We start from the raw sequence: 17,315 nt of genomic DNA, 5'->3' as shown, positions 1-17,315 counted from the left end.
GAAAGTCAAAGTAAAGCACACTAGGAGTGGAGAGGAAAATATTAAATGACACACACACAATGGGATTAAGACTGATGTTTACCTTTATATTTTCAAGGCTACATGCACGTATTTGACCTGACTCTTCTACCTGCAAATTAGTAACTCCATTTCCTAATTGCACCATTGTAAATAGAGAGTGACAGGACAGTAGCTAATAGAAATACTTCAGCCTTTGTTATTACAAGCAAAATTCCTGCACAGAGAATCACATGCTCTTCTCAGAACAGGCATTGTTATTATAATGTAGCTCTTGGTAGTAATTTGCCGGAGAAATGAGAAGGTGAGCGATCAGCCTAATGACTGGCTTGTTTACAAAATACCAGTAAATAATGGCAACATTAATCCCTATGCTCTCCATTTCTTGCATTAAAGTACAGGACTTTTATGAAGAGCTAAATTCAGGTTTAATTTAAACAGGTGTGAATTCACAGTAGGTCTATTGACACACACTATAAATTAAATCAGAACCTTGTCCTTAGTTAAATCCTCCCCATGTCTGAGTAACTACAGTTATCACAGAGCTGCTCTTCTCACACTGCAGCAGCAATTCCAGTATTTCTTTTACTAATTGAGCATCCTTATCCCTTTAACAGACACAGGTATGATACTGAGCATGAAGTGCAAAGAGCTGAGGTGACTTGCCCAAAAGTCAGGCGTCTACCCAGCCATCAAAGTGAAAGACCCACAAAGATTTAGGCAGAGACAAAAGCTCTATTAAATGGGCCACTGCTCCCAAGGTAAAAAACAAATACTTGGGTGACTTACACAATATTAATCTTACATGTTTCTATGTCATTAAACTCAGCTTTGATCTGTAGCCTTGCATGGATTTGTAAAGGAAAGTGCGTGTTAATCCAGCTAGAATGGAGGAAATGAATTCTGATCTCATCAGAATTGATCTGTATTGACACCAGTGAAGCTGTGCACGATTTAAGGTGGCATATTTCAAATCAAAACTTAGTCCCAGGACTGAGAATTAGGGACCATCTTACACTTACTGATTCACTGGGTGAACATGGGCAAATACCTCATCGTCAGAGTTCCTCATTTCCCTTCCACTTATACATGGCTAATCTTATTTTGTCTTTGCAGTTTAAAATTATTTAAACAGTTTAAAATTATTGATATTATTAAAGTTTATCACACCAACTAGAATCTGATCCTGGACACTGATGCTGAGAAAGAGCCTTCCCCATAATTTCTGTGGGAAAAAGGAAACACTTTTTTTTTCTTGCTTTGTTTTTAAAAAGACAAGTTTGTTATTAAAAAAATAATAATCCCCTGGCCTCAAGCACTCTAAAGCTATATCCCATGATCAATCTAGTCGTATTTCAGCATGTAGTAACACCTTAATTTCTAGCCTGTAAATCTGAAAGATGCTATTGTCAAGTATAGCCAAAGTCAAGGTGTCATAAAATAATGCAGCCACAGGAACTGAACACTCGAAGTCAGAGGGTGCATTTCATGCTACATGAGAAACCAGCACCCTGCTGCTGGTTCTCTCTACTTGAGAGAGAAAGTCTATCTACTTGCATAAACACATTAAGTCTGTTTCAGGAGTAAGCAACACCAACCACGTTATAGCAATCTGACAACCTGACATATGTTAAAAATTGTGGTGTTGGAGAAATGGCTTGAGTTTCTTACTAGAGTTCAACTGACATGTGGTAAAAAACAAAAACAAAAAAACACCCTGCTTTACATCTGCACAGACATCCTGTAAAGCAAAACCCAAGAACTGCATAACCAATTCACTGGGGAAGAGGATAGAAAATGGACTTGAGTCTTCTTGTCAGCTCACAAGCTAGAGAAGGATGCAGTTCCGTGTCATACCATGTAGTTTCAGCTGTATGTTCCAAGACCAGCCTTTTTGTAGATCAGGGTTGTGTCCTCACCTGGACCATACCTTGTACACCAAAAAAAGGAAATAAAAAAAGAAAAAAAAGAAATATGCCAGCTCAGTATTCTGGCAGACTAAACCACTGAACTGAATGTTCTGGTATTCTGCAATGACAGATACCTTTGTTTCATTGAATTGAGGGTAAATGCACTCTTCTTCAGTGGAAGAAAATAACTGTTTTTAATATTGTTATTTTGAAGCATTTCTGTCCAAAATTTACATTCACGTACCATAGAGTAGCACTTTTCTGGTTAAAATATAAATATTTATACTATACCAGAGATAAGCAATGATCCCCATGAAATTGGTCATTCATTACTTGCCATTAATATATATTTTGCTTAGCCTCAGGCAAAGCCTCAGGCAGTTTGTGCACTAATAGGCTATTATTAGTTGCCATTAACGTTGACAACACTAATTTAAATGGGAATGTTGGTTTTTCACACAATCTGTTCAATGCTTTCAGAACAACCAGAATATGTTTAAACAGTGATAATGACAAAAGTCAGTATGTCTATGAAGGAAAATAATCCTCAAATAAATTCTCTTATTTGAGTAGTCAGAAAACATGATAAAGCACACTGACTATGATCAAAGTACATTCAAGAGAAAAGTGACAACCTCTATTTGCTACTTGGAGTAAGAAGGCACTATGAACTATATAGGCCAAAGACTAAAAACCAGAATTGTTTGACCCAGTACCTGAATTCTCCTAATGGCACTAGCTATTGGTATAGTATGCTTAAATTTTTCCACTAGATTTGGGTACAAGTTTAGCACATATAACATTTTTAAGTAACCTGGTCATTGTTCATCTTTCTACGTTAGAAATATATATTCTCAGAGTAATAGGCAACACATGGAGGAGGCACATACCTTGATTACTGACACATGGGGCTTGAAAAAGATTTAAAATAAATGCATCAGGTCATTTTTATAGCTATAGGGATAAAGTTCCTAGTTACACCCACTCAAACCACTGGTCTCACAAAGACCAAGGATTTGAAGTAAGGGTTGTGCTTTGCCTGTTCACCTGTTCTTTAGAACACAATTGTTCTGCAGAACTAGAAGTATGTCCATCCAGAATGGTGTAAGTACAGACTTACTGGAATTCTGCACATCTGGAATAAAAAAAACAATAAAAACCTGTCTTTGATGACCTCAGGTAAAAAAAAAAAAAGAAAAAAGACAATCTCAAGGCAGTGCAGATCAGTTTTTGTCTTGTCTGGCATTTCTATTTATTCAATCTTCCAATTATGTCTGCACAGTAGTAACAGCACTATAGAACAGATCTATGCAAATAACCATTCAATTATCTTATTCTATATATTCTACTACTTTCAGCTCTCAAACCACACAAGAATTTTGGTTAGTCCATGCTACCTCCTTATATCCTGATCAGCTTAGTCCTTTTAAGTTAGTCCACCTTGTCCCTTTTAAGTGAGTATGATCTTCGTTCTAAACAGTACTACAGGTACAGATATATCTTGTGTTGGGTAACATCTGCTAGAGCTTTGAATGAGTAAGAAAAACTCAAGGAATATCTTAACAGAATAAAATTTGAGGAAGTATATTTGTGGATCAATGTAAAGCAAAAAAAAATCCCAAGAACCGGTTTACCAGAGTCTACACATTTGGCTGCCCTAACGTCATCACAGAGAAGCTATTCTGCATTTGTACCAGACATGTGCTCACAGAGCAAAAAAAAATAACACAGCAAAAATCAACAGACCTTTTCAAAATATAGACAGTAGTAGCAATTAGTTTTCTCAAACAATGCAACAACTGTATCTTCCTCATTAATTTTATTTCCATTTCAAATTAACTGTCTTCACATGCCATTTGGATAACCCTTCTAAAGCCAGAATTTCTGAACATCTACTTTTACAGCAATGGCACAGTATCATGGAAACCAGCATTTTGTGAGTTTCCAGCAACTGCTCTAATGTGCTCAACCATTTTCACACCACAGAAGTTGCTGGTTGGCATAAAGAAAGTCTACTTTCATGGCAGTAGCTGACATGGATAAATGTAGCACTTGTGGCTTTCTGCTAAAGCACTTTGTGCAAATGACTGCATAAAAAGGGAAAGCTTTGTCATTTATTACTTCATTTAAGTAGAGATTTAAGAATGTCTGTGCTCAAGGAATTCTTTGTTACTGAGTGCCAACCCAGACGGAAAACACTGCTCTCTGGATCAGAATTTTTGACTGTGAACTTACCTGTGAAGGTCTACACAATATAAATGAATATAGCTTGAAACACTGTCTTCAAATTTATCCACATTAACTTTTAAGACTATAAATATAATTACTCAACTCCATAAGAAGCACTGATGCCCACTCCGTTTTTATCCTGCCCCAAGACAACTAGGATTTCAAATAAGCTTGTGGTCACAGCTCTCTCTTCCAACTTAATTTTGCATTCACTTTTCTCTCCCAACTGCTTAGTTAAAAATTATATTCAAATACCTAACCCACAGAATCATTTTAATTAAAAACTTGTTATAAAGCTTACAAAGAACCAAATAGTAAATCTACATGCAGAAACACTACTCTGTTCCATTCTAGGCCATGTAAGAAATGAGTTTAAAGTGATTAAATTCATTCTGTAAGAAAAGCATTTAGAAGAAACCACTCCATTCTTTGCTGATGAAACCTAATGCTTATGTCTCCATCTTAACAACCCTTAACCCACGGATCCTGCAATGCAGGATGAGGAAGGTAACAAAAGCATTTCCTTTACTACCTACAATAATTTTAATCTACAGCAAGATTGACATACTTAGTGCAACTTGTATGGCTAGCAAAACATCATGAATACCCAGCTGCACCATTGCATTCAATGAAATACATAACTTGTATTACATACATAACTTAGTTGTATGCTTAATCCTGATTCATTATGTCAAATTCCCATCCACTTGAAAAATAAATGACCACGTGCATTTCTTAGTCTGAAGAGTAAAAGCATGCACATTCCTTTCTAAGATAACATCCCCTTTAACCATTTCCATAGTCCAACTGATTTTAGACAGGCCAGATTCAATTCCTTCAACTGTCATCTAAAAATGAAATGCCTTAGGAAAACATAAAATAAAACAAACAAACCCCCCTACACAACAAGACTTTACAGAGGATGACTCCTACACAGAATTTTGCAGAAGTAGGTTGCTACAAGAAGGCAGGCATCTTCTGATCTTCATGCAAATGGGGGATGCCATCTGAAGATTAACTGGTTCTTGCAACATGATACAATGCGATAACACAGAAAACTTAATCCTCAAATGAGTATTTCATTGAAATTATATATATATAATATAAATTATATATATTAAATATATTTCCAGGTTCATATTTAACAAGTGTAAACCCCATATTTTAACTACAGAATGGACATTCTGCAGAATGGACATTCAAGATTAAACTCTTTGATGTTATTACTATAGATTCACGATAATATATCACTGTCAACATTGAAGTGCTATCTGCCACTTTCACTGTTTCCCTGATCTCTTAACCAGTAAAAAACCAAGACACAAACCAAACCACACTTATCTAACTACATTTAACTATTAACATTGTTAACCACTTAGTTAATTACATTAACTACACAGAACCATAGAATATCCTGAGTTGGAAGGGATCCACAAGGATCCTTATGTCCAGTTCCTTATCATCAAGTCCAACTCTGACATGTAGCTGTTAAACAGAAATTGAGAGATGAGCTAAGCTTGTTGATACCAAGACGATAAAATTGTTTACATATTCTTACTATTACACTTAAGGACACATTGAGAGCAGATTTTCATTGATTATGATGCATTGAGATAAATAATTTGACTCTTTTCCCTTTGTTACTCAATTTAATACACATTTTGCCCTTCTAAAATATAAGGCAAACAAATAAACAAAAAAAATCCCAAAAGAGAATGAATACTTGAAACAAACAAAAAACAAAAAGTACTGCTGACCCAGGAATCCCCCCTCCATATCCAGAGGAACATAGAACAGAGATTTGACAGAGATATGCTCAGCCAGCCCTGTTTATTAAGGCATCTAAGGGCTTAGCCTAACTCTGGAGACTTCAAGCTACAACCAGAAGCCAGCACATGCAGGATGGATTGCACACAAAACGTGTGACTTAAGCATACTCACAAAGATTTAATTTAGAACCTAATGCATAGGCCACTAAAATTAAGTGATAATCTCCCTGTTGCATAAAAACAGAGAATATAGGAAAGTAATTGCTCTTTAGAATAATGTATTTTAACAGAAATTTGGTCTCATTTTTTGTCGTATTTTCCATCTACACTATAAACACAATCCAAATACTAAACAGTCTTTTCAACTTTCATATAATATATAAACCTAAGGAGGAGGGAGAGAAAAAAAAGAAAAGAAATGAAAAGAAAGGAGAATAAGAAAGTCTCAATGAATTACTACTTCTAATCAGTACATTCAATGCATTTCTTTATTACCATTCTCCCCATCAGACTTCCTTTCGTGGTCAGTGTCAGTCAGGGACAATGCTGAGTTTGCCCGGCTTGACAAACAGGAGCTGTGCTCTGATTTCACCCCCCTCATCCACATCCTCAGGGCGTGATCTGGTGATGCTCCACCTTCGGTTTCAGTATCCACATCTGAACCCACCTCTAGTGGGTAGCTGTGCTCAGATACACCATGTAAATCTGTTTGGTAGCCAGAGCACAGAATATGGGGAGTCTCACAGAATTCCATGTCTGGAAAAAAAAACAAAAACAAAACACAACACAGAAGTGTTTAGGAAAAAAAAAAGTGAAAAACAATGTACATTTGGTGTTCTTTAGGAGAATATGTTTTGAGAATTAATATTGTTAACACTATTAGAACCCTTTTTTGGTCAATGACTCACTCTGCTATCTAATCTACGATAACATAATTCTTTAAGAGTGCCATTCTAAAGTATATAATACTGTACTGCAATTGTGTCTTTGTCAGATAGAAATATGTAATTCAAATGTGTACACACCGATAGCAACATATCAATTTACAACTGAAGTGAGTTAATATCAAAACCTTAAAAATACAGATATTTTTGTTTTTTGTCAGAAAGGTAACAGTTTTAAAATTAATCTCACAAATCAGAAAGCTATCTAACAGGATTTTATGATAAGAAAAGCACAGATAATTTACAAATATAGAATTTACAAAATAATGACAGAAATATTTGGTTAATCACAGAAAGCAAAGAAAGGCTACTTACCATTGACTTGCTCTTTGAGAGTGCTGCCCTTGCATATTCACACCAGTGGGTTTTGGTTCTCCAGTGCTGGTGAACTACAGGAACTTCCTAGAAGAGCAGTGACTACTAGGACTGTACAAGTGCTATCTCATAACACCAAGTGATCAGAGATTTGGGAGAGTTGTACAGTGCTCAATACTTCTGTTATTCTTATTAAACACCACAACTGTAGGGCAATCCAAGGACAAAGAGAAGGTGGACAGGAACCATGTGAATATGCAGAGGAAACATTCTCAAAGAACTACAGGTAAGTAAGACGCATTAGCAAATTATAACTTTCCTTTGAGGTGGCCTCTGCATATTCTCACTTGTGAGAATCCAATTACCAATGCAACTCCCAGGGAGTCAGACAAGGAGTTCTAATTAAATAAGGATTACAGAACTGCACTCCCTAATTGAACATCAGACCTGGGATGCCATCTTGAGAGACTAAATACAATATCAGACACATATACAGTATTCTTTCAATTTCTAGAGAAGAAACATCAGAGACAAGGGTCATTGAGAGAGACTGAGGACAAATATTTGCTTCTACTGTCATCCTAACTAAAGCCTCAATTTGCCAAACTAATCCACTTACCAGCCAGTGAAAGGATCGGTTATTATTTTAAGCTTACTCTCAGAAATAACTAAAAGCCCTGGTATTTTCTTGAAGGCATTGACCAAAACCTACAAACCAAATGCTACGATATAACAGACTGAAGTGGCTCAGTTTTCAAATCATCTACCTCTGTAAACCAAATCTCTTTGCCATATAAATGTTCCTGAAGTTCTCTGTTGTGGCAAGAGCCTACATGGGCTTTGAGCTTGGGCAATTGCAATGTGTTTCCTAGAGAGCAGGGAAAGGGCGGACAGCAAATAGAAAGAAGTGGCCATGGCCTCACTTTCCTGTGCAAGAGTCCCGGAAGGTCATCCCGGCTCCCTGGTGTTGCTACTGCAGGGACCAGCCCATTGCAGCAGCACTGACCATCACTGCTCCTGCTCCTCTCACACGCCAGGGCAGCCATGGCACCCTCCACGGTACCCTCATCTCTTCTCCAGGCTCACAGGAGGAGGACTTGATCTCAGATCTCCACTTGGGAAGCTGCAAAATCGTTCACTAGCTCTGTCTCCAAGTCTTTCAAATGCCTTGAGGTGGGCTCTGAGGTTTGATGGAGATGGCTAGGAGAAAGCAGGTGAGATGTTGGGAGGTGGCTGCATAGTTTCTGCACTAGAGGGAACAGCTGGCACTTGAGCAAGTATCTCTTGATCTATGTCTCCAATGCCATCCTCCTTCATGCTGCCTGGGACCTGTCAAAACTGCCCCTGGGCTGCCTGGCAGAAGGAAGGAAGAAGAGTGTTTCAATGCAGAACTTGGGGATGCAAATGCAAACTGTGCAGTTGGGATGAGACTCTGTGCTGGATGCTGGTTCTCAATCCTATCCAGATGCCTGCAAGAGAGATTTGAGCTCCACTGAGACCCTCTGGAGAAAACTCTCCTTCCCCTGTGGCTAGGACAGTAAACACAAAACATTCAGTCTCCAGAAAAGCCTTGCTTTTCTGAGATTTTTGAAGCTCATTGGGCATTGGAGACATACACAGAGGGCATCTCAGAGCAAGTTACCAGATATAACTAAATGCAGCATTGTTCATATAATGACTTATTTGTAACTCTCATTTTAATTATGTATTATATACATGATGAACTAGTTCCACTTGGTTTAATTAGACAGCATGGACCAAACTTTTTTATGACACGAACAGTGCAGATATTGATGCTGGACACAACCATCGCAACTGAATTACACTCCTAAATTTTGCTTTCCTTCTGAGAACATAAATGAATAAAGCCACCTTTATACAAAGTACAGTTCCAAATGATATGTGGTCACTCTTTTTTTTCTTGACCAAATCCAGAAAAGGACATGTATATAACCCAAATAAAAACCAACAAAGGTGCTGGACAACTAACCCAGCGCCTAGCATCAATGCAATAAAGAGTGAATCCCATAAACAGGCTGATGCTGTTCCACCCTGACAGGACTGAATTGTTCTTTTAAAAGGAGGTTGTAGATGCCACTAGTTCACAAACACTTTCCATTAACAAAAAGTGAGTGAATGCTCCCTTGTAAAATAACTGATTTAAAGTTCCACTTAAATGAGCTGAGCTACTATAAAAAAGTGACAAGAGCTTCATTCCACATGCTGCCTTCTAAATCGTGCTGGCCAGTGGCTGGCACCAGCTTGTCACATGCAGGGGTCACGTCCACATCGTCCACTCCAACAGAAAATTCTGATGGTCAGCACACGCTTTAGCAAATAACATGAAAAGGAGGAATAAGCAGATACTGCCATTTAAAGAAGTATATTATCAAAAAAAAAAAAAAAAAAAAAAAAAAGATTTATCTGCTGAAGTCATACAAAATTCAAAGAAAGTAAATTAGACTAATGCATTTGGACAAGTGTGTTTAAGAAGACCAGCAGGTCTGCAGTGCTTATCCTAAGAACTGGAGGGAAAGTATTCCCAAAGAATTATAGTTCATTGATGTACCTCAAGAAATATTTATATTGAAAAACACACTTATTTATAACCTCATGGAGTAAGAACCAAAAGAATTAATTACCAGACTTAATATTCACTCACATTTTGGTCAAGGCCCATACTTCAGAAATAACCTCCACTGGAACAATTCCCTAACACTTATATCATTCTCTCAAAAAGCAGTCTTATTTTCATTTTCAAACTTAGATTTCTGTGAAGCACTACAGCAAAGCAGATTTCTCAGGTTATGTCTCTCCTTGTCAACTAAATAACAACACATGAAGCACCTTCTGAACCCCCGTCCCCTTCAAAGCCAATTTTTACTTATTTTCAGCAGCAAAGAAACTTTCCTGTAATTGAAAATACTCTGGAAACTTCATGAGCCATGTCAGCTGATGCCAGGCCCTCAGGGAGCAAGGATGCAGGCACTTCCCTCCATGGATGTCCACCAGAGGCAGCCTGCAGCCTACAGTCTTGCCATTTGCAATTGCGTATGCCAGTGGGAAAATTCATCACAGTGAATCTCACAAATGCTAATTAGATCACACATGTTTAAGAAACACAGAATTTACCCTTCAGTCTGTATGTTAATTCAAAATGTAGCAGCTAGCATTTTCAATATTTAGCTATTTTTTTGGCTGAGAAAAATAAAGTGACTTTTTATGCTACAACTCATAGCCAACCACGGTCCAACTCAATATACTGCCTTAATAACCTATTCCTTGAGTATACAAGCCTTTGTAGTAACTCCCATGGGCTGCATTTTCTGAAAAGTACTTAGTGTGCCTGGAGTGTCTGGTTTAGCCAGCATATCTAACCTTGTTACCTAAAATACTACACATTTCCACAAGGAGATAAAGTTCAAGTGGATTTATGACAGATTTAGTCTTACCAAAAAGACAGTCACAAGAGAAATGAGGGAACATTAACATGAAATTCAAATTTTTGCATGAACTGTGGAAAGAGGAAAAAAAGGCTTCTGTTATGAATGTATATGGAAGATCATATCAGAATATTAAACTCTTGAGCTTTGTAGCCATTGTAGCTGAACTATTAAAAGCAGGTATTTTATCCCTTACTCTCATTAAGAGAAGTTGATATAAAAAATTAAAAGAAATATAAAAGAAAACAAAGAAAACATAAAGAAACGTCAAATATTTTATGAACAGAAAATTGAAAGAAGGCTGGGTGCATTACAAAAACTCATCAGCATTTCAATTAACAGATTCCTTTCTTTCTACTTTTCTACTTTTACAAAACTTAGTTTTCCTGGGGAAAAAAAAAATCTTCAGAGAGGAGCAGTTAAAGAGAAATTTGACCTCATTGGACAACGGTGCATTTTCTCTTCTTTAAGAAGTTCAAGTTGAAACAAGAATGGTGTAGCTGAACAGGCAGCCAGCTCTAACACCGCTCCTACCAAACAAGAGCTACTGAAAACTTCTGCCTTCTCTCTCCAGATACACCCACCCATTATTTGGGATATTACTACAACATTAATTTAACTACCAGTAGAGTTAAAAACTTAATTGCATTTTCATGTGTATACAAAGCATTTATCCCAGGGCACATTCAGGACAATCTCATTGTCCTTCATACCTGCCAGGCGCACATACCAACAATGTGGGGCTCCACTCTTCAGTTGAGGATTTCTGCAGACCTTAGTGGACTTGCAGGACTTGTGGAATTTCCACATTGCTTCTGTTTGCCAAGAATATTGCTAATTTTAAAAAAACTAACTAGGGGAGTAGTTATGTTTTTTTATTATTATTATTTTTTTAATAAATAAATATTTAAAATTATAATAATAAAAAAAAAACAACAAACAAAACAACTGTTCAAAAAGAGATGAGCACAAATCCTTTCAAATATTCATACTCCCTTATGGAAAAATGTAATTTAGTATAAATAACAAAATGACAAATAATAATACCTATTTAAAATACTTATTTTATTTATCCGTTTAACTAGAGAAAGAACTTACAGAAAAATGGACAATTATTATAAACTGAAATAGTTTGACCAGTTGCTATTGCATGCCTTGTCTGAACCCTAATAAAGCCATTTGGATTTATATATTTTAAAAGTCTCTTTGAATATCATTGATTCAGAAATTTATTTTATCCTTAAGTCTTGGTATAGGGTTCTTCTTATTCTGAGAAATCTCCCCACCCAAATGCACACAAAATCAGTTCTCCACGTGGAAATGTACAAATTGCTCTATGTTTGCTAATGCAAAACTATAAAGAAAATTTTGTGCATTAACTTGGGGGGAGCCTGAGTAGCTCTGACGGAGGGAGAAAATGTCAGTGTATTGGAAGTTTGGAAGTTTATACTATATATACTAGTTATACAATACTCATCTGATGTCAGTCTGCCTTTTTTTTTTTTTTTTTTTTTTTTTAACACTAGAGGTTATTTGAGAATACCAGGAATGTCACTCTAGGGAGCAGATCCTATGGGAATAATCTGAAGAAAATTGGAAGCAATTCCACACAGGCAAATAATATACATTAACACAAATAGCATCACAGTCACAGAAGTTACCAAGCTAATGTATGAATGCAGGGGAAAAAATACCCCAAACATGCAGTAATTGAGGTTGCTGTATGGCATGGGATTTTCCAGTACTACGTGGTGAATTTCACACTTTGAACTACCACCAATAGTTTAATCAGCAAGTGCATTTCATATGCTTCAAAATGAGAAGGTAAGGCCAGCTACTCGTGGCAAAAGATAGATACGAGGAGGAAGGAGGAGAGGGGAGGAGAAAGTAAATCAAATGGGGAAAGAAATTAATGTCCAGTTTTTGAAGCAATACATATGCACCCTCCTAAATGAGAAATTTTGAGGGCTATTGAGCACTCTACTAAATTCAGTGTGTTCAATAGCCCTGAAAATTTCTCATTTCTCACCTCAGCACTATGGTTTACTGGCTGTATACTGGACTTGAGAAGTAAATGTGTAGACATTTTAAGTCTGTTTTATAAAGTCATTCATGTGACATAACCTGCTAGATAACTCAGTGAACGTTTTTTTTTTTTTTTTTTTTTTTTTTTTTTTTCTGTGCATTCACATTTGATTTATTAAAGTTTCATTTTATTATTATTTTTTCTTGTTTCCATGTTGAGAACATACTACTTTTTTCCTGGGACAATATTATTTAAGGACATTAAACTTCAGCAACCTTTCATACAAAAATCAATGAGGAAGACGTAAAAAAGTCAAATATTTTGCAAAAGCACTTTACACTGTTTTTTTTTTTTTTTTTTTATAAACCACTTATCACTTGCTACACTATTATCACAGTCCAAAACATTCAGCTGCATTTATTTCAGGAAGAAAATAATCGCATAAGTAATCTGCACATAGAAGGTATCATTTGCGTTTTTATGCATATATCAAAGATACAGTATTGCACGCTTTCTTTTACTGTACTTCAACTTTTCCTTACATTCCAAGATCAGGGTAGATGAGGCCCTGAGCAACCTGATCCAGTGGGTGGCGTCCTTGCCTATGGCAGTGGGGTTGGAACTAAATGATCTTTAAGGTCCCTTCTAACCCGAGCCATTCTATGATTTTATGATTCCCTTATCTCTATGGTTTACTTTCTTATATTAATCTCCAGTTACCACCAGAGATACTAATAAATTAAAAATAAAAGTAATAACAAATAAGGAAGAATTAAAATGGGAATCAGAGTCTGCTATAACACTGAGAAATTTCATGAAATTTTTAGATTAGGCAACTAAGGGATTACAGAAGAAGTTTGCACTTTCACAAAACCCTTAGGCTTGTAAAATTTACGAGAAGGAAAGAAACTATTTCTCAGGTCTTTCCCCAGAGGAAGCAGAGGATGAGGTTCCAAGCCATGCCTCATGGCAAACACCCTTCGAAGTCTCTTCTTCAAACTAATTCTTCAAACATAGAAATAGGGCAGAAGCAGACTGTCAGGAGTAGACTGCACCAATTTTAAAAATGTGCCTGGAGTTCTTAGAGCAGATTTATTTATTTTTTTAAATTACTATTAAAATCCAACATGTATAAGGAAACATAGTTCTCAAATTTTGCATAGAAATCATCCTAATTTTAGGAAGACATGAACAAACATCCTTTCTTCCAAGAAGAGGAAAATCCTTTTTGTAGACCACTGGAAATCTACAACACTGGAGATCGTGTTTTCAAGAGTAACTAGCAAAACGTCAGAGATAAGGCTTCTAGAGATACAATGTGGATGCAGTAGGTCTCAGTTTAATTTAGAAAGAAACATTATCATTTTCCGATAGATCAGGAATTTAATCCTTCAAGTTCAAATACATCTTAAATATTGCTGGCTAATGCCTTCCCTGTTCTTAAAGTGCAGCTTTATGATGTAAAATACTTCCCTTTACACAGACTCTGTTAAAGAGGAATTTCTATTGCAGGCACTCATAAACATATCTCCTTTAATGAATTTTGGAGTTATAAAACCACAGCAAATGCCAGGAGTTAGCATTTAACCTAAATTTCTGATAAAAGAAACGTACTTAGTCTCAAATAATGACCACACTAACTCTACCCTATTAAAGGCAAGAGGGAAAAAATCTAATTACCACAGACAAGAAAGAACCTCAGCATCATTTGTGAGAATAAATGACGTTCTTGTAATCTAGAGTTGAAATAGATTTTGGAAAAGTTGTCTTACAATACATTCAATTACAATTTCATTTTCCATATGCAAAAATATATTACAAAAGAAAGAATTTTCAGAAAAAAAGATCTGTTGTTTCCAAACGGTGCATTATAAGAGATGCACTTCTATTTTGTTTCAAGAATTTTTAAAGTCTCCTTGGTTCTAAAATCATTTGTCACTTACAAGTTCTGGCATTTGTGTATGTGTTTAAAGGAAGCAATTCATAATAGATCTTTTCTTCTTGTCATTAAATTTTCAAAATTAAAGCTGGTTATAGTCTTAGTCTGTAGTTTTATTTATTTATTTTTTTACTAAAAAAGAAAAAAGACTTTTATGAAGTACAGCAAAACTATGAATCAAATAATCTAGAAAAAAAAAAAAAAACACTAATGTTTCTCTTTGAAAGTTTCATATGAATTAATATTCTTCCTCAAGATTAACAACAGAAAGCGAAGCAGTGGAGTACTGATAGCTTTAGTCCTGTCTACTTATAACTTACCAGGCATAGATAAGGCAGCGGTTCCAGTTTGGAAGCCTCTTTCTCATTTAAGAGAAGATTGATGGACAATTTTTTTTTTTACCAGAGTATAAATTGTATACTACCAATTTTTAATGTGAAATTATCCTCAGATTGTTGCTACATATCTACAAACTTCTGGAAGTAATTTCTGAACACAATTACATTTAAAGCAGAATCACTTTCATTCAAATATCAATCTTAGAGATTTCATGATAGGTATTGCTTTCTAATAGAACTCAGGATGGAAATATGAAATTAATTTCTACCAACAGTTTTTATTTTGGTTTGTAAAATTTTTTTAAAATACATGTTTTGTTTCTAAAAGTACTGAATTTGTTTTCTTTTAAAATTCTAGAAGAACCATTGACATGAGTGAATACCAAAGCTTTTTTTGAATATAAAACTGCAGATATCTGTACAATTTTAATTGGCTTAGAAAGTGTTAGATGACAATATATTAAAAACAATCAAAGCACATCATAATTGAATTCATTTACATTACTGTAAATCCAGAAAAGTTGTCTATGATGCCAGTGGGTCACATAAAGAATGTGGGCAATAAAGCATGTGGGCACAGGTCAGCACAACTGTCTCACCTTGACTTCCACCAAAAGGTACGGAGGTCTACTGTCACTTAAAATTTGCTTAAAAGAGAATCTATCACCCATTGTCCTTTTAAGTTAGAGGTCTGACAGTGCCCAGAGGCAGGCTGGAGTGGAGGAAGGTGGTTTGTGTCACCCTGGGTCACCCAGCAAACACACCTAAGAGTTATTTCAGGTCTGAAACAACACAAACGGGAGCAAGGCTTCTGTAGGACTTTCATCCACTGACGAAGATCACATTCCAGCTCTTGAATCTTTAAAAATCCCGAAAATTAGGAAGAAGTATTTGCAATAGAGTATTTGCAATTTGAATATTTGCAATTAGAGTAAGCAACTGGAGGCAGAATCACTTGAAAGGAATGGGTGAGGCGTAAGGCTCTCCCCAGGCTCTGCATTCAGCAGACAAAAAACAGGAGATGGTCACTGCTGTCACAGTCCTGCCACCACAGGAACAGGAGAAACAGAGGAGCAATAGCTCCTATCACCCTAACCCAAACCAACAAACCTCTGACAGGATTAGCATATGTATCCTTTCCTTCTTGTTGTGAATCTGCTGGAAATTCAGGGCAGAGAATTTACCAACAGATCAGAAATTAAAAAGCTGCTAGTGAGAGAGAAAAGACAGCATCAGGACAGCTTTGTAAATCTTGACAGACACTTGCTGGCTCTGAAGGGTGAACTATTTGTTGTGATTTTTGAGAAGTCAAGAAACATAACAAACCAAAACAAGTATTACATAGCTCTTTAGAGACATAAATATTTGTCTCTTTCTGATTAGATTGGTTAAAGCTTGACAAACTCCAGCCTGCAAGCTTCCAGCATCACCAAGTGCGCTGGTCAGAGGACTTGCTACCAACCAGCCCCTTCATACCTTAGGAATCAGCAGCATAAATGCTGTAAGCTGGAAGTACATCCAATTCCTCTCTCAAGCTCCCACAGCTGAAAAGACTGTCAAATGGTGACAAAATTTGAAATTTTCATCCATCCTTTTTTTGGTGGAATGTCAAAGACCGGCAGAAAAATATACCTAATTTTGTACTTCTTTCTCTTTATATATATAAATACACGAGTGTGAAATATTACATATACATAAATACTGACACAGAACTATTTAAATATAGAATTGTACAACCTTAAAATAACTAAACTTGAAAGGATTTTAGGCAGCCTGTTCCCATTCTCAGAGCTAGGCCAAGTTAGATCAGGTTGCTCAGTGCCTTCAATGAAGAGTATCAGAGCACAACAAAGCATTTTAAAACCATCTCCTAGGTGAGGTTTTCAAGAGACAGCAGGTTATGCTCTAACAATAAACCTAGAAATCCAATCTTCTTTTCATGATTTTGAAAATCCAATCCACACTGATTCATTTTTCACTGTTAAAATATCCCATTTCCCTGTACATTCAATAACAGTTTTTAACGTGTGATCACCTTTTCCACTAAAAATCAACACAAACTGTGAGACACTTCCTACTTCAGAGTTTAGGACAGTGAAACTTTGAACTATTTAGGATTACAAGTGCACACATTTGCACTTCCCCACCCCCTTTTTTCCAGATCTTTGAAAAATTTACTTGTGGTGTAGATGATCTCAACACATGAACATCTACTAGGGATGCAGTATACATGTATACCTTAATTTAGATTAAACAATTAAGGAACATTTAAACCAACAAATACACTCTTCTGATTAATCCTGGAACAGGAAAGAGAGAAAGCATGCATGCAAGCTCTTCAGTACTTCCATTCAAGTCCAATTACATCTGGCTGCCAACCTGAC

The 17,315-nt window shown here is 36.2% G+C and overlaps 1 protein-coding gene across 5 annotated transcripts in view; it reads right to left on the bottom strand.

Moving 5' to 3' along the window:
- TENM1 (teneurin transmembrane protein 1) overlaps positions 1 to 17,315 on the bottom strand; it is a 1,172,023-nt gene that overhangs the window by 212,715 nt on the left and 941,993 nt on the right. For all 5 annotated transcript variants that reach the window (XM_084534131.1, XM_084534133.1, XM_084534134.1 and 2 more), the window contains one exon: positions 6,422 to 6,682. In XM_084534131.1, coding sequence (XP_084390257.1) covers positions 6,422 to 6,682 — 261 coding nt within the window. The remainder of the gene's footprint in view (positions 1 to 6,421; positions 6,683 to 17,315) is intronic.

This window comes from Aythya ferina (assembly GCF_964211825.1).
Source record: "Aythya ferina genome assembly, chromosome: 13".
In the NCBI taxonomy this organism is placed as follows: domain Eukaryota; kingdom Metazoa; phylum Chordata; class Aves; order Anseriformes; family Anatidae; genus Aythya; species Aythya ferina.
Note: the sequence above shows the minus strand (reverse complement) of the source record. Positions and strands in the feature narration are given on the sequence as shown.